The 18,978-nt window shown below is 45.1% G+C and overlaps 2 protein-coding genes across 5 annotated transcripts in view; one reads left to right on the top strand and one right to left on the bottom strand.

Moving 5' to 3' along the window:
• LOC106605542 (protein spire homolog 1) overlaps window positions 1–8,768 on the top strand; it is a 61,471-nt gene extending 52,703 nt beyond the window's left edge. For 2 of the 3 annotated variants that reach the window (XM_014201321.3, XM_014201322.3), the window contains 7 exons: window positions 1,463–1,626; window positions 1,775–1,874; window positions 2,911–3,053; window positions 4,736–4,873; window positions 5,085–5,183; window positions 5,311–5,582; window positions 5,769–8,768. In XM_014201321.3, coding sequence (XP_014056796.2) covers window positions 1,463–1,626; window positions 1,775–1,874; window positions 2,911–3,053; window positions 4,736–4,873; window positions 5,085–5,183; window positions 5,311–5,582; window positions 5,769–6,030 — 1,178 coding nt within the window. In that variant the 3' untranslated portion in view covers window positions 6,031–8,768. Of the gene's footprint in view, window positions 28–1,462; window positions 1,627–1,774; window positions 1,875–2,910; window positions 3,054–4,735; window positions 4,874–5,084; window positions 5,184–5,310; window positions 5,583–5,768 lie in introns of all 3 variants that reach the window. The other variant, XM_014201320.3, reaches the window with a different exon arrangement.
• Window positions 8,769–8,838: 70 nt separating this feature from the next.
• On the bottom strand, window positions 8,839–13,434 carry LOC106605543 (uncharacterized). Of its 2 annotated transcripts, none has more exons than XM_014201324.3 (4): window positions 13,259–13,434; window positions 12,527–12,796; window positions 11,779–11,928; window positions 8,839–10,181 (listed from the first exon to the last, which is right to left on the bottom strand). In XM_014201324.3, exons 1-4 carry the CDS (start codon window positions 13,293–13,295, stop codon window positions 9,982–9,984), a joined length of 657 nt encoding a protein of 218 aa, XP_014056799.1. In that variant the 5' UTR covers window positions 13,296–13,434; the 3' UTR covers window positions 8,839–9,981. The 2 variants fall into 2 exon arrangements, with proteins under 2 accessions (XP_014056799.1, XP_014056798.1); XM_014201323.3 differs by having other exon boundaries at window positions 12,527–12,823; window positions 13,259–13,426.
• Between the last annotated feature and the right edge of the window lie 5,544 nt (window positions 13,435–18,978).

Raw genomic sequence — 18,978 nt, 5'->3', positions numbered from 1 at the left:
CTCCACAGTTGATCCTTACACGTCAAGGTAAAGTATGTGGAGTGGTTTGGCTCTGTTTATGTGACTAGCAACACATAATGTTAGCCCTGCTTTGTTTGTCTGCCTATTTGGCTGTATCCTAACACTACTACTTATGCCTCTACTAAAATAGACTGAACTATACTATATCGACAAATATAGTTTACAGAAAGCAGTGCTTTACAATGTTTTTACTTTTGACTGACACTGAGCATAGTGCCACAAATGGTGGATGCTTGATCTGCTCTAGTTTAAACCTGGATCCTAGGACCAGTCTTCTCCCAGGCAGGCAAATGGTGGATGTTTGATCTGCTCTAGTTTAAACCTGGATCCTAGGACGAGTCTTCTCCCAGGCAGGCAAATGGTGGATGTTTGATCTGCTCTAGTTTAAACCTGGATCCTAGGACCAGTCTTCTCCCAGGCATGCAAATGGTGGATGTTTGATCTGCTCTAGTTTAAACCTGGATCCTAGGACCAGTCTTCTCCCAGGCAGGCAAATGGTGGATGTTTGATCTGCTCTAGTTTAAACCTGGATCCTAGGACCAGTCTTCTCCCAGGCAGGCAAATGGTGGATGTTTGATCTGCTCTAGTTTAAACCTGGATCCTAGGACCAGTCTTCTCCCAGGCAGGCAAATGGTGGATGTTTGATCTGCTCTAGTTTAAACCTGGATCCTAGGACCAGTCTTCTCCCAGGCAGGCAGGTTTAGAAGCTCCAGGACATCAGTAGAGGAGGAGGGCCTTGGCCTCCCACTGAGGTAATGAGCTCATATTTGAGCCTTTTTCCAGAAGAGGTATTCACATGCTCACTGCGTGGTCCTTTTCACAGAGAGGGAGATAAAGTGAGAGAGCGTGAGAAAGAGAGAGGGAGACGGAGAGAGAGAGAGAGCGCCTGGCAAGGCCTCAATGCATCCACAGATCAGATCGGCCTCTGCTACTGATTATCTGCTGTTTCCAGCACTCTCTTCTCCATCCCTTCCTCCGTCACCCCCTCCCTCCCTCCCTATTTTATTTCTCTCTCTCTTAGGGGGAGTTGTCAATGAGGCTAGGAGGGAGGGAGTCAGCTAGGGTTAGGGTTTCATTAGAATCCTGCTCAGTCCAGGTCGTAAAGGGTAATGAAAGTAGAATCCATGTTGTGTGTGTAACACCAGGCTGCTTCTCCGTCTCTCCTCAACTCACACTCCCTCCTCCCTACCGCTGGTGTGTTCCCCTCGGGTCTGTTCAGGACTGTGCAACATTACCGAACACTCAGATAGAAATGTATCACGTAGAACAGATATGTTTGTCTGTCAAGTGGAGCTGGGAATTCTGTTCCCAGCTCTATTCATGATATTTCTATCTGCAGTGTTCAGTATAGTTAGCTACTTTGCATCCTGCTGAAATCACTCCTGGGTATTTGAGTTGTCCTCTGTCTGATCAGTCTTCTTGTGACAACCTCTCTGTCCAGATGTGTCCAGCCCTGACGGCCGCAGGAAGACTTCCAGCACCATGACCCTCAGCAGTCTGTCCAATGGGGGGCCAGGGGCACCAGGGGGTGGAGCCCAGCCCCTATGTCAGAGGAAGAGGCTGAAAGCACCCACCCTGTCTGAACTGGACAGCTCCGACTCTGATGTAAGTGTGTGTGTGTGTGTGTGTGTGTGTGTGTGTGTGTGTGTGTGTGTGTGTGTGTGTGTGTGTGTGTGTGTGTGTGTGTGTCTTCTTCTGGTAGTTGACATCAGTATACATCCTACAGCACTGCTCTCTGTTGTTCCCCTTACAGGATGACATCACCATTGGGGGTCAAAAGTCAGCTAGCAGCTCCAGTGTCTCTACATCGGTGGTGGACGACACCTCTCCAGAGTCTGTACTGGGCAGGAAGAGTGAGTTGACTTGTGGACCAGAAGGCCAGAGTTAGGGTTAGGGTTCAGCCAGGGTGTGGACATGAAGCTAGGATTGGGGTTAGGGTTCAGCCAGGGTGTGGACATGAAGCTTGGGTTGGGGTTAGGGTTAGGGTTCAGCCAGGGTGTGGACATGAAGCTAGGATTGGGGTTAGGGTTCAGCCAGGGTGTGGACATGAAGCTTGGGTTGGGGTTAGGGTTAGGGTTCAGCCAGGGTGTGGACATGAAGCTAGGTTTAGGGTTAGGGTTCAGCAAGGGTGTGGACATGAAGCTATGGTTGGGGTTCAGCCAGTGTGTGGACATTAAGCTAGGTTTGGGGTTAGGGTTCAGCCAGGGTGTGGACATGAAGCTTGGGTTAGGGTTCAGCCAGGGTGTGGACATGAAGCTTGGGTTGGGGTTAGGGTTAGGGTTCAGCCAGGGTGTGGACATGAAGCTAGGTTTGGGGTTAGGGTTCAGCCAGGGTGTGGACATGAAGCTTGGGTTGGGGTTAGGGTTCAGCCAGGGTGTGGACATGAAGCTAGGTTTGGGGTTAGGGTTCAGCCAGGGTGTGGACATGAAGCTAGGATTGGGGTTAGGGTTCAGCCAGGGTGTGGACATGAAGCTAGGTATGGGGTTAGGGTTCAGCAAGGGTGTGGACATGAAGCTATGGTTGGGGTTCAGCCAGTGTGTGGACATGAAGCTAGGTTTGGGGTTAGGGTTCAGCCAGGGTGTGGACATGAAGCTAGGGTTGGGGTTAGGGTTCAGCCAGGGTTAGGGTTAGGGTTCAGCCAGGGTGTGGACATGAAGCTAGGGTTGGGGTTAGGGTTCAGCCAGGGTGTGGACATGAAGAGATGGTTAAGGTTATCATAGAGATCCTATAATGTGCTTTCACAGCTCTCAGCCGTTCAACTGACAGCTCTTCTATGCTGAGAATAATGCTGTCAAAGAGGGAGTGTTCTCAGTCAACTTAACTGGTAATATAAGGTTTACAGTACTACATAAAGTATATCACACATATCCTCTCTCCCCCCACCCCCAGCTCCACCCATGTTCCTACCCATCTCCTCCACCCCCCAGCCTGAGAGACGGCAGGCCCACCAGAGGAGACACTCCATTGAGAAGGAGACGCCCACCAACGTACGGCAGTTCATACCCCCATCCAGACAGAGCTCCAAGTCTCTGGTGAGTAACAGAAGAGAAGAAGGAAAAGAGAAGAGTTTATCAATCTGGAGAAAATGAGCACATTGGAGATTTTGGTTCCTGAATAGTGTGTCAGTTTGTCTTGTGTTCATCAGCCTCCATCTTCTTTCTGTTAGGTGATGCTCCTAACACCCCACCTTCAATCCCCCCACCTCTTCTCCGCCACACTCACCCCTATAACCCCTGTCCTCACCCTCTTCCATACACCTCTATAACCCCTGGCCTACCCTTCTTCCATACACCTCTATTACCCCTGTCCTACCCCTCCTCCATTCACCCTTATAACCCCTGGTCTACCCTTCTTCCATCCACCTCTATAACCCCTGTCCTCCCCCTCTTCCATCCACCTCTATAACCCCTGTCCTCCCCCTCTTCCATCCACCTCTATAACCCCTGTCCTCCCCCTCTTCCATCCACCTCTATAACCCCTGTCCTCCCCCTCTTCCATCCACCTCTATAACCCCTGTCCTCCCCCTCTTCCATCCACCTCTATAACCCCTGTCCTTCTCAGGTCGGGAGGATAGTCCACCATCTGTTCCCCTGGACCCCCCTCCTCCTCCACTCCCCTCCCTACACCCTCCACCCCTTATGGAGCTCCTACCCTGTCGAGGTGTTTGTCTTGGGCATGGTGTGGTCTGCCCTGTCTGCTCTGTGCAGGGGAAGAAAGCCTATCAAGGTTTGCCAGTCGCCCCTTATGTCCCTGCTGGCACATCAAAGTTCATCATCATCTCTTCTAATGCTTCCTGCTTTCCTAGAGATCCATCCCTAAGCCCAGGACTGTTGCTGTTTTCATAGAAAGCCCTTCAGTTTAGGTGTGATTGTCATCATGCATTTTGACAGTCAACAGCAGATGCATCCCTCGCTGGAGCAACAATCATTTCATCATACTCAGCTTACCTCCATTTAACCGTAGTTATAGTCGTTGTGCTTGCAAGCATCATGTAGCCTAGCAAGCCACTGCCAATTAAAACAATGCTCTAGATAGATGAAGTCCTTCATGTTGTTTATACTGTATATAACCTACTGTTGTTCAGTAGCAAGTATAAAGTCTCTGTTTTTTGTTATTGTTGATACTCCCTGGGATCTCCCCCTCCCTCCCTTCCTCTGGGCAAGAGACAATGCAGCCCACTGTTTCTGAGTCATAAGATCAGCAGCAGGAGCCGCAGCATTACAGAAATACAGTATTTTAATGGTTCTTCTGGGAGTGAGAAACATTAGCTGGGTGCAACAACAACAAAAACTTTGAATAGAGACACATTATTGAGACACATTATTGGAACAACACCAGGATAACCACCAGGATAACCTCAGGCTTATTTATTGAAGTCAGAAACGGGCAGAAAACCAACCGCAACCCCAGCTACAGAGCAGAGGGGCCTTGTCTGTTTTTAAGTGAAGCAGAACTAAGTAGAGGATTTCTGGAATTTTCTCGAATATTGACATTATCTGTCATCACTCAAGTTGTTTACTCGTTCCCTGCCCTTTGTGCTTTGTTTGTCCCCTCGTCTTGCCAAGTGAACAATGGAGACTTTTTTTTTGGCCAAACTAGTCTGAACCCGGACAGAGTGCACCGAGAGGTGCTGGTGTGTGTGGACGGAATGGTAACAAGGGCAGTTAGTGCGGTTGTCGTAGTAACCCGGCCGGTGCTGTGTGTGTGTTTTCAGGAGGAGTTCTGTTTCCCGGTAGAGTGCTTGTCCCTGACGGTGGAAGAGGTGATGCACATCAGACAGGTGCTGGTCAAAGCAGACCTGGAGAAGTTCCAACAGTACAAGGACGTGTACAACGCTATGAAGAAGGGAAAGGTCAGTTTACCGCTGGTCATTTTCACCCAGCTGAAGTCAAAGTCTCTCGGACTAAACATCACAGTACATATTGTTGGGAAAAATCATCTTACACGTTCCTTTCAAAATCTTTGTGGTCACTGGATTTGATCACACACTGCTTTTTGAATGATTTGATTGTTTTTGTCTTAAACTTTTGATGCACCTGTTCTGAATTCCTTCTTTGTTACAGCTTTGCTTCTGTTGCCGATCCAAAAGGTTTTCCTTGTTCACCTGGTCCTACACCTGCCAGTTCTGCAAAAGGCCTGTGTGTTCACAGTGCTGTCAAAAAGTATGTCATATCTATTCTCTCACACTGATAGAAAGTCAGCCCATAATATTCACAGTCCTATACTGTACCTCCAGTGTCGTTATGAGTGTGTTCATACTCTGCTCTATGTCTGTCTCTTGACTTTCAGATGAGGCTGCCCTCCAAGCCCTATGCCAACCTGCCCATATATTCCCTGGGCTCTACCACCACTCTACCCAGGGACCGGGTAGCAGCCCTGGGGAAAGCTGCCAGTATAGCTGGTCCAGCAGCAGCAGTTTCAGCAGAAAAGGGAAAAGCAACAGTTAAAGCAGCAGCCACAGCAGCTGCAGCAGCAGGACCAAGCAGAGCAGCAGCAGCCCCCAAGACTGAGAAACCCTCCACCAGCCACCACCGCCTCAGCCTTCAGAAGACCATGTCCAAGTAGGCACCCCTCTACCTCTTCTCTAGATCATAACACTCCCTGTTTAGATTTACAAGACTTATTCTCAAATGAAGTTATGTTCTATTTTAAGAGCAACTGTAGCCGACTGAGCCCAGTGAGGGACAGGGACAGAACCTCCTCTGTTACACAACTTAGTGTTAACCTCTCCTCCCTCCCTCTCTCAGGTTGTCTAAGCATGGTAGTCTGGAGAAGTCCCAGTCCCGTGACGAGGTGGAGCTCCCAGCGGAGCTGACGGAGGACTGGAGCACCATGGAAGTGTGCGTGGACTGCAAGAAGTTCATCCACGACATCATCTCCTCCAGCAAGCACAGCCTCTCCCTGGCCACCAAGCGGGCGCGCTTAAAACGCAAGACCCAGTCCTTCTACATGTCGTCCCCCAAGGGAGCTGATTACCGACCCTCGGAAAGAACAATCAACGAGGTCTAGACTCTCCCCTCGTCCTTGTCTACCTTCTCCACTGTCTTCTAGCTGCTCCCAGAACTTATGGCACAATACAGAACTCTGACTGACTGGGTTTTGATCTGGATGACCGTGCTGCGATCCGGCCTATACCAGTAGACGTGTTTAGTTTATTCTGTCTGTCGATGCAGTCAGAGCGGGCTGTGGACCTTTACTTTTCCTTGGAGGAATGTGGACTGTGTAGTCAGTGCTTGTTGCTATGTGCTCTGATCGTCACATACAGTACTAGTACTTTCAGACAAAAGGATACTAGTCCATTTTTATACAATATTTTGCTCAGTAATGTAAATGTTCCCATAATGTTCTGCCATAGAGAGGTGGTTAAGGACACTGAATGATCAAATGTAAAGTATGAGGTAGTGTAAAGATTCAAAGTGGTATGGCCTCAATCACCCCCTATACTGGCACAATTGGTGGAATGTGGTAGGAGCTACTCGCCCACAGAAAAATCAGTGAGCACAAGGCAAAATAACGCTCCATATTTGAATTCCTCAGGCTGTGGTATTCTATTATAAGAGAGTAGGTGTGATGCTGACAACACAAGTCCCATACTGAGAGCTGTGAACGCCTTAACGTGGAGACAATATGAGACAAAAGCAACAAACGATTGGATGATGACTTGAAAGGATATGGAACTGTAGATATTTTTTTTTACAAGTTATAATTTTCTATGGTATGGTATACATGTGTACATATGGTTCGGCTTAGAGTCAGGTGGTTTGTGATGAAAAGTTGTCTCCCCCTTTTTACTCTCTTTGACATGTTCAGGTTATTTTTAGCTGACGGTACAGTAATGAATTATGCTCATTGATGTTCTCTGGGTTCTGAGCAGTCTTGATGAAGCATCATTTTACCATAAAGAATAACAGGTAAACAAACAGCGTGTCACTTTGCTGAAAGTTGGATCATACCCATGAAGGTAGCCCAAACCTCTCACCTGTCTCTCCGTAGGCGTAGGGTCTACAGGAATGTCAGGTGTCAGCTTTAGTGCCAAAAGGTTCCCTTCTTTTTAAACCATAATATAAAACCCAAATAAGTATTTTTTCTCTGGTGTAAATACTCATTGACCTTGCTATAGATAGCCATCGCAGCCCCCGATTAGAGCATGCTTCTCCAAAAGACGTCAGACTGCTGAATATACTAACTATAGAAATAGAATGAATAGAACGGGCGTCCCAATTCAAGTCAATGATGGCATAATGGGTGGACTGGCAGCCATTTTGAGTGTACCCATGCCTAGGTCACAAATATATAGTTTAAGACAACGTCGTCATAAATCTGGGAAAAGTGCCGTTGCTAACTGCCAGCGCTGTTGCCAACTACCATTGTTGTATATTATTATGGGATATTAGAATCCCGTTGTCTTAACCTTTGTCATCTTCAACCTAGACCCATGCCAGGAAGTAAAATCAGGATGTGTACCCTTCATACTGTGCTGTGATGTTTTGTTGAGTTAACTCAACTGACATTACAAAAAATGTATTCCATTGCTTGAGTCACATCAGTTAGCGTCATTTGAATGAACAGTCTTCATTACCATGGCAATCCAGCATCAGTTGATAGATCATTCCAAATGACCATGGAAATTATCGCATCGCAATACAATGGAGCCATTATGAGTGTACAGATGAGTTTACCAGTCAAATTTCCAGGGTTAGCGCTTTCAAGCCTATTCATTCTATTTCTATGATACTAACGCTATGACATGATGAAGGAACAGTATTGACACAGTATTTGTCACTGGTAGTTGAACACGCGCGATATCATCACAGTAATTGTGCTAGATAATCATAACAAAAGCAGACACAAACAGTAGGAATCACTTTTTGTCAATATTTTGTATAGCCTGTGCCCCCAAAAATCATCTAGTCTGTCCCAGTAACAAGCATGCGCCCCCAGAAATATATGCATATATGAAATGATCTCAAATTGTCTTTCTTTGCTTTACAATAGTTATGGTATGATTTAACATGCTTAAAACCATCCTCTGTTTTATTGTATAGGCAGCAAAGAATGCTACTCTACTGTTCAACTCAAAGCCTCAAAATGATGCCTTCATGAATCTGTATATCAGTTGTGTGTGACTGTGGTGTCTTAACCACACAGTTTGTCTCTAAACCAGAAGCATAATTCGGGAGCCAGGAATCAGGATGTATGTATATTAAAGTGACTATTTCAAATCCAGTCTTGTTCCTTATATTTCTGCCTTAAATACACTGCCTTCTTCTCTCATCATTAACATATTATTGTTGTGACAGATTAAATCCACAGCGACTCAGCATACTGTATGTAAATATTATTTATAGTAATGTCCGTCCATAGAGCAGGTCTGTGTTTCCTTGACACTTTACATCACAACTAAAATCATTTAGACTTGGGGCTATTAACTTAGCCTAGATCCAAACTAAATTGCTCTGTTTGGTAAAGTGAAACAGAACTATTCAGTTAGGATCCAGGCTACTATTAACTAGCTTAGAGATTGTTTCTCACAAAACAAGTCATTGCAGGACAAAATGTGGACTATAATAAGTAGAGGTGATCTACTGTGTGATACATAAAAGAAAGCTCAAAATGTGACAGCAACATGCATGTACTGCTGTGTAGCTTGTATCTTTAATCTGTTCAAACCTTCCAGATGTAACTCCCTCCCAGAGAGTTCAAGAAATTATGACAAAGAATAATAAAAATGTAATGCAATACCTTTATCATGTTGTATGGATATTTCATTAAGTGACATGCCAGCTTTTCAACCATAAATAATATTGAGAAACAAAATTATTGAGATCTTTTTTTTATTGACGTATAAAACAATAACAATTTATGTACCTTTATAATAAACTTTTTTTTCTATAGGAATAACCTATTTCAACAAATGTTGATAACTTAGTAGAACAGTGAATATATACAGTATAATTTTCAGTAAAGATAAATCAGTATGTCCTAACACATGCATTCAAATGAATACATTAAGAATACATTCAAAGTAAAACAGCACCTTTTTTTGTTGCAGCAAGTAAATTCTTAAAATAAATAAAATGCACTTAATCAGTAGCGGTGGTCAGTGCGGTCATTATACATTGGGTTCACAGAACGTAATGTATGTACTGTATGATTCAATACTTATTCCATAAGTCTACGGACCAAAAATCTGGTTCATTCTTTGATTATGTAGCGTTAAGTTATACTATCCAAACAATACACTACAATTTACAATACATATACATTCCCCAGAAATCAAGTTCATCAACACAGCAAGGAACATTACAATGTAGCCAATGGCCATACATTTTGTCCCCATATCACTTATGGAGATTGAGAGCCACGGTCGCCCGTGGTGCAGTAGCTTGCTCAAGGGCACAACAGCAGGAGATGGCATCTAGGATAGAAGAGCCATATATGTATGGCTCTGATAGGATACTGATGCAGTTCCACACAACAACTAGCTCAGACATTAAAGTTTAGGCATTAACTCCACATTTTTAAGGTTAGGGTTAAGTTTAGGCATTAACTCCAAACTTTTAAGGTTAGGGTTAAGTTTAGGCTTTAACTCAGAAATCTTAAGGTTAGGCATTAACTCTGAATGGTTAAGGTAAGTGTTAAGGTTTGGTATAGGCTTAAAATAAAAATCTCAAAAACGACTTTCTATCACTGGATTTGAACATGTAACCTTTGGCACTAGCGGCAGGTAACCGAGCGGTTAAGAGCGTTGGTCCAGTAACTGAAAGGTCACTGGTTTGAATCGCTGAGGCGACTAGGTGAAAAATATGTCGATGTGCCCTAATTTCTCCTGTAAGTCACTCTGGATAAAAGAGTCTGCTAAATGACTTAAATGGAAACTAGTTGGTCGTGTATGAGGGGAGTTTCCCCAATACAATGTAAACCACTTTGAGCATCTGGAAAAGCACTACACAAATCCAATCAGTTACTTTCATGAATGAGTTTTTCTTCTTCCCCTTCTTCCAATTCCGGTGTGTCTTCAACCTGCAGGTTGTTGTTGTCCCCGATGATGACATACTGCAGTTGGGACCTGTAGATCTGGACACTCCTCTGGAGCTCTGGATCTGGACAGGCCTGTACTGCTCTCTGGTGATCACTGGTGACGTTGCCTCCCATTGTCTCTGTAATAGAGACATCAATGGAATGCAGTACAGTATATGAACGTTATGAATCTAATGGCTTCTTTGAACTCATTAATGAAAGGTAAAGTGAAGGGTAAAGTGAAATTCTTAAGCTCCGAGCTCCAATGGTGCAGGTCAAAAAGTGAAGTGAATAATTATAATAATACATACAGTTGAAGTCGGAAGTTTACATACACCTTAGCCAAATGCATTTCAACTCAGTTTTTCACAATTCCTGACATTTAATCCTAGTAAAAGTTCCCTGTCTTAGGTCAGTTAGGATCACCACTTTATTTTAAGAATGTGAAATGTCAGAATAATAGTTGAGAGAATGATTTATTTCAGCTTTAATTTCTTTCATCACATTCCCAGTGGGTCAGATGTTTACATACACTCAATTAGTATTTGGTAGCATTGCCTTTAAATTGTTTAACTTGGGTCTAACGTTTCAGGTGGCCTTCCACAAGCTTCCCACAATAAGTTGGGTGAATTTTGGCCCATTCCTCCTGACAGATGCCATCTATTTTGTGAAGTGCACCTGTCCCTCCTGCAGCAAAGCACCCACACAACATGATGCTGTCACCCCCGTGCTTCACGGTTGGGATGTTATTCTTCAGCTTGCAAGCCTACCCCTTTTTCCTCAAAACATAACAATGGTCATTATGGCCAAACAGTTCTATTTTTGTTTCATCAGACCAGAGTACATTTCTCCAAAAAGTACGATCTTTGTTCCCATGTGCAGTTGCAAACCATAGTCCGGCTTTTTTATGGCGGTTTTGGAGCAGCGGCTTCTTCCTTGCTGAGCGGTCTTTCAGGTTATGTCGATATAGGACTCGTTTTAATGTGGATATAGATACTTTTGTACCTGTTTCCTCCAGCATCTTCACAATGTCCTTTGCTTTTGTTCTGGGATTGATTTGCACTTTTTGCACCAAAGTACGTTCATCTCTAGGAGACAGAACACGTCTCCTTCCTGAGCGGTATAACGGCTGCGTGGTCCCATGGTGTTTATACTTGCGTGCTATTGTTTGTACAGATGAACGTGGTACCTTCAGGCGTTTGCTCCCAAGGGGGATATTATTGCTCCCAAGGATGAACCAGACTTGTGGAGGTCTTGACTGATTTCTTTAGATTTTCCCATGATGTCAAGCAAAGAGGCACTGAGTTTGAAGGTAGGCCTTGAAATACATCCACAGGTACACCTCCAATTGATTCAAATGATGTAAATTTGCCTATCAGAAGCTTCTAAAGCCATGACATCATTTTCGGGAATTTTCTGAGCTGTTTAAAGTCAACTTAGTAAACTTCTGACCCACTGGAATTGTGATACAGTGAATTATGAGTGAATTACTCTGTCTGTAAACAATTGTTGGAAAAATTACTTGTGTCATGCACAAAGTAGATGTCCTAACCGACTTGCCAAAACTATAGTTTGTTAACAAGAAATTTGTGGAGTGGTTGAAAAACGAGTTTTAATGACTCCAACCTAACTGTATGTAGACTTCCGACTTCAACTGTATGTGCTTGTATCTGTGAATGTCCTTGAATCTTGTAACACATCATTTTAATGATATGAATTGATGAGACTGTAATTTACCATGCCTAGCATCCTCTGAACCCATGCTCTGAGGCTGTTGTATACACGTTGCCACACCTTGAAAGTTGCCATCTCCAATGATGCAGTTACTCAAATTGGAATGGCTGATGTTGATGACGTAAGTTGGGGCAGTGTTGTTCCTCCTCCTCTCTGTTGTTTGGGGTGTGAGAAAAAAGGGAAGAGGTTGAAAAATGGGAAATAGTCTGTTGTTGACAATAGTATCCCGGTGATTCCCGTTGCATCATGATGATGACATACTGTAAAAACCTTCTATGAGCTTTAGTTTTGGACACGTGGAGAAACCATTTAGATGTAAGCCTACACTTTATCTTTTAAAAAACTGGATTTTATATGAGGAATGGAACATTCTTGAGCCTCTGGAACATTCTTGGGCCTCACCTGCATCGGACACCAAATGGTGATGGGTTTCCAGTGCTTCCAAACGGTAAAGTGGGGTAGAATTCGGCTTACCATATAACATATACCATACACTACAAAGAAAACGTGCTGCAATCTAGGCCAAGTTAGCCTACCTCTCTAAATACCACATAACATTATTATTTTGATTTATTTATTTAATTAATTTAACCTTTATTTTATTAAAATCACAAAATCACCGTAAGCCTAGACTATTCATAACCATATTTAAATGTTGATGAAAACTACATGAAAACTATAGACATGTAGGCCAAAGTAATTTACTTGTAATTAATCAAATGAAAAAGTGTACACTTTTGAAGAGACTTACCTGGGAGGCCGGTGACTCTTTCGAACTGTTGTGGGCACTGGCAACACTTTTCTAGTGCGTCGAAAAACAGCACACAGGCATTGCGACCCTTCTTCAGCACCACCTGGAGCAGTTTGGCAGCCTTCTCCATGTCTGTTCTCTGGGACCTGATCACCTGGCTCTCGTACTCTGTGATGGTCCTGGAGCTCAACAAGTACACGCTCAGCCTTTCCACCGCACAGCATGACATAGATTTGCTAAGAGCGTGTAACTGAAGTTGTAAACTCCTTTCTTGGATGAGAGAGCATGAAAGAATAACTGAAACAAATATTTCAGTGTTGTAATAACATTATAATAATATGCATTTGCTTAATTAATTCAAAAGAAAATGTGATGGAAAGATGAAAGAAGTGTAGTGTAGGCTAATGCAAAAAATATCCCTTTCACATCGACCCTGTTATTCTCATTGGGTATTCCCCATCTAAACCCCTTTCTGACTGTAAACATAACATCATCTCGTGCCTGCCTGCTCTACATTCCTAACAAACGCATTTCCATTAACATTAACACCTAACTGTATAGTTTATGGTGTAGGCCTAAATACAGAGTTTTCTTGTATTTCAACAATTGCTTCCATACATATCATAGGCCTATCCCTTTTTGTTTAGATTGAACCATTGTAATCTCGGTTAACGCATAGCTAAAATTGTAAACTGTCAATCCACCAAAGATTAGAGGAAAGTGATTTCTTACCAGGTAAAATCTCGCCTTTTTCGTTACATTGTAACATAATTGTTATTTTGACAGAACGATATAGGCTACATTACAACATTGCATCACTTTGTGTGTATCTTTTCGACTGAGAAATGGCCTGCAAATCGGTTGTCGGTCATTTTTATAGGCTTCGGTAGCAAAACTTCTGAAATAAAAGTCCCTAATGCTGGGGGCATGCTCAGACTGTTTAGGGAGTTTCCACTTAATAAATTCCCCAACCGCGCTTGTATTGTCAAGAAGAACAGAATAAAAAAATGGCAAGAATTGCAGAAAATTGGCCATGATATAAAGTTTTGTTGACGTTATAAATGCATTTGAATTATTTGAATCGTATAGGATAGCTGGAGTAGCCTATGCTTAAACCAATAATTGCAATGGCCATTTGTGGAACACTGAAGGTTTATCACCACAGTACATTTGGTTTCAGTTTGTATATTGATTTGATATTCAGTTTTCTCGTCAATACATCTTAGACAGAAGGTCCTAGGATGATTCGGTGATATATCTATCAGATGAGGGTAAGGACCAATGTACAGGTCCCCCCATTATTTTCCTTTGGAAAAAAAGTTACTCTATGTTGATTTCAGTAAGGGAATATTATGCAATCGCTGCTGAGGGACCGTCTTAAAAGTTCAATCAGCTGTAGCTGGTGTTTACAGAAACTTTTTTTAAAATTAAATAATCTGTAGATCTTAAACCAACTGTTTATCCCTCAATAATTACATTTTAAAATTGTGTCTTGTTTATTTTTTATGGATTTAATGTAAAAATATGAGCTAAAAAAACATAAATAGGCCTATGATCTTTCTCACTCGTACGCAACTTACTGTAGCCTACTTGCATGACCTAGAGAGCTAATATCACTTGTGGCATAGTCACTATTGCCTCTAACCCATGATGCAGCCATTAGAATTTCCATTTTAAAGTTCCCTGATTTATAAATGAATATTTCATAATTATCCTTTTTAATGGCTTCCGCTCCACATGTACAGACAAGTGCAGTGCGTTCCCTGACCTCTATTATCAAAGTGAAGGACTTTTTACAGCTGTGGTTATTAATTCATGTACAGATCTAAATTTCAATAGCTTCCAGTCCAAATTACATATACATCAGTTTATATTGTTGACCTCCCTTGTCCATAGTACACCCATTATAATTGCAATTTTATATTGCATTGATTTAATTCGAATATTTCCTGTAATAAGTCTAATTTTCAATAGTTCACTGTCGATATGAGCTATAGATATACAGACAAGTGTGATGGGTTCCTGGACCTCTCTTATCAAAGGTACACCTTTTATATTGTTTCAAAATTCCTCCTCTTTGATTTTCTACAAATATTTATCTTATTTTTACAGATCTAATTTTCAATTGCTTCCAGTCCAAATTACATATACAGTGCATATTCACACCCCTTGACTTTTTCCACATTTTGTTGTGTTCCAAAGTGGGATTAAAATTGATTTAATTAAAAAATGTTGTCAACGATATACACAAAATACTATGTAATGTCAAAGTGGTTGTAACGTCGTTAAAGGTAGACCAAGGCGCAGCGTGAGTTGGGTTCATCATACTTTATTTTAAATGTGAACCAGCAAAAACAATAATCATCACTACTGGTTCCGCGCCATTGATCATCACTGGAGGCTCCAGGCCATGGATCATCACTGGAGGCTCCAGGCCATGGATTATCACTGGAGGCTTCGTGCTATGGATCATCCCTACAGGCTCCGGGCCATGGATCATCACTGGGGGCTTCGTGCCATGGATCATCCCTACAGGCTCCGGGCCATGGATCATCCCTACAGGCTCCGGGCCATGGATCATCACTGGAGGCTTCGTGCCATGGATCATCCCTACAGGCTCCGGGTCATGGATCATCCCTACAGGCTCCGGGTCATGGATTATCACTACAGGCTCCGGGCCATGGATCATCACTGGAGGCTTCGTGCCATGGATTATCACTGGAGGCTTCGGACCATTGATCATCACTGGAGGCTTCGTGCCATGGATTATCACTGGAGGCTTCGGACCATTGATCATCACTTGAGGCTTCCTACGGGGAGCTGGAACCGGTCTCACCAGACTGGGGAGACGCACTGAGGACCGCATGCTCAAAGCAGGCACCGGCCGTACTGGGCTATGGAGGCGTACTGGAGGAAGAGTGCGAGGAGCAGGCACAGGACGTACTGGGCTATGGTGGCACACTGGAGGGAGAGTGCGCGGAGCAGGCACAGGGTGCACTGGGCCTTGGAGGTGCCCTGGAGGTCTGGCGCTTAGGGCTGGCACAACCCGTCCTGGCTCGATGTTGACGATGGCCCGGCAAGGGCGGAGCGCTGGTACAGGACGAACTGGGCTGTGCTGGTGAATGAGGGGTACCGTGCGTAGAGCAGGTGCAGGATAACCTGGGCCGAAGAGACGCACTGGAGACCAGATACGTTGAGCCGGTGCACTTCTCCCTGGCTGCCGGCCAACTCTAGCACGGCAACGGTGAGGAGCTTGCACCGAGCACACCGGGCTGTGAGTACACACTGGCGACACAGTGCGTATCACCGCATAACACGGTGCTTGCTCGGTCACTCGCTCCCCACGGTAAGCACGGGGAGTTGGCTCAGGTCTTAAACCCGCCTTAGCCAATCTACCCGTGTGCCCCCCCAAAAAACATTTTTGGGGGAGCTACCTCTCGGGCCTCCGTTGTTGCCTTGCCTGTCGATCTCGTCGCTGTACCTCCCTTGCTGCTTCCACCTGTTCCCAAGGGAGGCGATCCCTTCCGGCCTGGATCTCCTCCCACGTCCAGGATCCCTTGCCATCCAGGATGTCCTCCCATGTCCAGTCCATCGGCCCACGCTGCTTGGTCCTTTGGTGGTGGGATCTCCTGTAACATCCGTTGTTAAAGGTAGACCAAGGCGCAGCGTGAGTTGGGTTCATCATACTTTATTTTAAATGTGAACCAGCAAAAACAGTAAACAATACAACGAACGAAAAGCTATGCATGCAAATACATGCAACACAAAGACCAGATCCCACAACTGACTGTGGGAAAAAGGGCTGCCTAAGTATGATTCCCAATCAGAGACAACGAATGACAGCTGCCTCTGATTGGAAACCATACTCGGGCAATAAAGAAAAAACAACATAGACATACAACACATAGAATGCCCACCCCATGTCACACCCTGACCTAACCAAACAGAGAAAAATGACTCTCTCAGGTCAGGGCGTGACAGTGGTGTAATAGGGAGGAGGGTTTTAGATGTATAGTACCAGTCAAAAGTTTGGACACACCTACTCATTACAGTGTTATTCTTTATTTTTACATCGTAGAATAATAGTGGACATCAAAACTATAAAATAACACACATGGAATCATGTAATAACCAAAAAAGTGTTAAACAAATCAAAATATATTTTATATTTGAGATTCTTCGAAGTAGCCACCCTTTGTCTTGATGACAGCTTTGCACACACTTGGCATTCTCTCAACCAGCTTCATGAGGTAGTTACCTGGAATGCCTTTCAATTAACAGGTGTGCCTTGTTAAAAGTTAATTTGTGGAATTTCTTTCCTTCTTAATGCGTTTGAGCCAATCAGTTGTGTTGTGACAAGGTAGGGGTGGATGAGCGCTGGATGGGCGCTCTACAGAAGATAGCTGTCACACCCTGATCTGTTTCACCTGTCTTTGTGATTGTCTCCACCCCCCTCCAGGTGTCACCCATCTTCCCCATTACCCCATGTGTATTTATACCTGTGTTCTCTGTTGGTCTGTTGCCAGTTCGTCTTGTTTGTCAAGTCATCCAGCGTTTTTGTGTCTCAGCTCCTGCTTTTCCCAGACTCTCTTTTTCTCGCCCTCCTGCTTTTGACCCTTGCCTGTCCTGACTCTGAGCCCACCTGCCTGACCACTCTGCCTGCCCCTGAGCCTGCCTGCCGTCCGGTACCGTTGCCCCACCTCTGGTTTACTGACTCCTGCCTGCCTTGACCTGTCTATTGCCTGCCCCTGTTGGATTATTAAACCATTGTTAATTCGACGTTGTCTGCATTTGGGTCTTACCTTCATACCTGATAGTACGAACTGGCCATGACTGACCCAGCAGACCCGGGCCAGCTGCGCAATGCCATCTCCTCCCAAGGACCCTCCATTGGTAGGCACAAGGAATTGCTTTGTGGTCTTATGGAGGGGGTACAAATGTTGGCTGAGTGCCATGCCCGGGCATTGGACATGTTGCTGGATCTATTCCGCGGGTTGTCTGGGGGGCAGCCTGCCACGGTGGTAACCCCACCACCCCTCAGTAACTCGGCAGTTAGCAGCGCCGCCCCACAGGCCACTCCACCTTCCCGGGAGCCCCGTTTACCTCCCCGGAATGCTTTAATGGAGAGTCCAGCACCTGTCGGGCGTTTTTAGCTCAGTGTGCCCTTATTTACGAGCTTCAGCCCTCCTCCTTCCCCTCGGATCGCTCAAAGATAGCCTACCTCATCACGCTGATGTCTGGGAGGGATCTCATTTGGGCTACCGCCGTATGGGAACAACAGCCGGCCACGTGCATGAGTCTGGAGGGGTTTGTGGGAGAAGTGAGGAAGGTATTTGATGCCCCGTTCTCCGGGAGAGAAGCTGCCCGGAATCTAATCCAGCTCCGGCAGGACGCCCGCAGAGTGGCCGACTATGCGGTGGATTTCCGCACGTTGACAGCGGAGAGTGTGTGGAACCAGGAAACACTGTTCAACGTGTTCCTGCACGGCGTCTTGGAGGAGGTTAAAGACGAGCTTTCTGCTTGGAAGTTACCCATGGATCTTGACTCCCTCATCGCTTTGACCATCCGCATCGATGGGCGATTGCAGGAACAATGGATGGAGCGGAAATTTGATTTCGCTCGCAAGTCCAGGGATTCCACCTTGCCTCCGAAGCATCCCTGAAGACCCCGACGGTCCCGTTCCTGAGAGTCCCCGAAGACAGCCAAGGCCCTGTGTCCCAAGCCTATGCAACTAGGCAGAGCTGGGCTGTCGCCAGTGGAACGGCAACACAGGATCAACACAAGGAGCTGTCTGTATTGCGGGACTTTTGGTAATTTTGTGTTCTCTTGCCCGGTAAAAGACCAGGCTCACCGGTTGGAGCGAGTACTCTGGTGGGCCATATGGAGAACTCTTCCTCTTCCCTTACTCACACCCCTTTTCACGTCATTCTGCTGTGGGGTAACCAGTCAAAATCTCTCCGGGTCCTCATTGACTCTGGAGCCGATGACAGCTTTTTGGACGCCACACTGGATTCCAAGCTGAACATCCCCACTCAGCCCCTCCATTCCTATGGATGTTAGAGCGCTGGATGGGCGCTCTATAGATCGGGTCACCCATAACACCACTCCCATCAACCTAAGTGTGTCAGGGAATCACAGCGAGACCATTCAATTCCTGCTCATCAAATCCCCCCAGATTCCAGTGGTTTTGGGATTATCCTGGCTCCAGTGACACAACCCCTCATCAACTGCTCTATGGGTGCTATCATGGGCTGGAGTCTGTTCTGCCATGCCCATTGTCTGAAGATGGCACAACCTGCACCGGGATGTCTTCCTGGGGGCTCGGAAGTTGCTCCGGACCGCTCCGCCATTCCCACGGAGTACCAGGACCTCCGGGAGGTGTTCAGCAAGTCCCGGGCCACTTCCCTTTCGCCGCACTGCCCCTATGACTGCGGGATTAACCTTCTCCCTAG

Source organism: Salmo salar, chromosome 05 (assembly GCF_965601325.2).
Source record: "Salmo salar chromosome 05, fSalSal1, whole genome shotgun sequence".
NCBI classification, from domain to species: domain Eukaryota; kingdom Metazoa; phylum Chordata; class Actinopteri; order Salmoniformes; family Salmonidae; genus Salmo; species Salmo salar.
The sequence above is the reverse complement of the archived record's forward strand: the minus strand, read 5'-3'. Positions and strand labels throughout refer to the sequence as shown.

Coding starts and splice junctions, on each gene's coding strand:
- LOC106605543 (XM_014201323.3), bottom strand. CDS start 13,295: ATGTTACAATGTAACGAAAAAGGCGAGATTTTACCTG. Junction 12,824..13,258: donor AAAAGGCGAGATTTTACCTG/GTAAGAAATCAC, acceptor TATTTGTTTCAG/TTATTCTTTCATGCTCTCTC. Junction 11,929..12,526: donor AAGAGTCACCGGCCTCCCAG/GTAAGTCTCTTC, acceptor CCCAAACAACAG/AGAGGAGGAGGAACAACACT.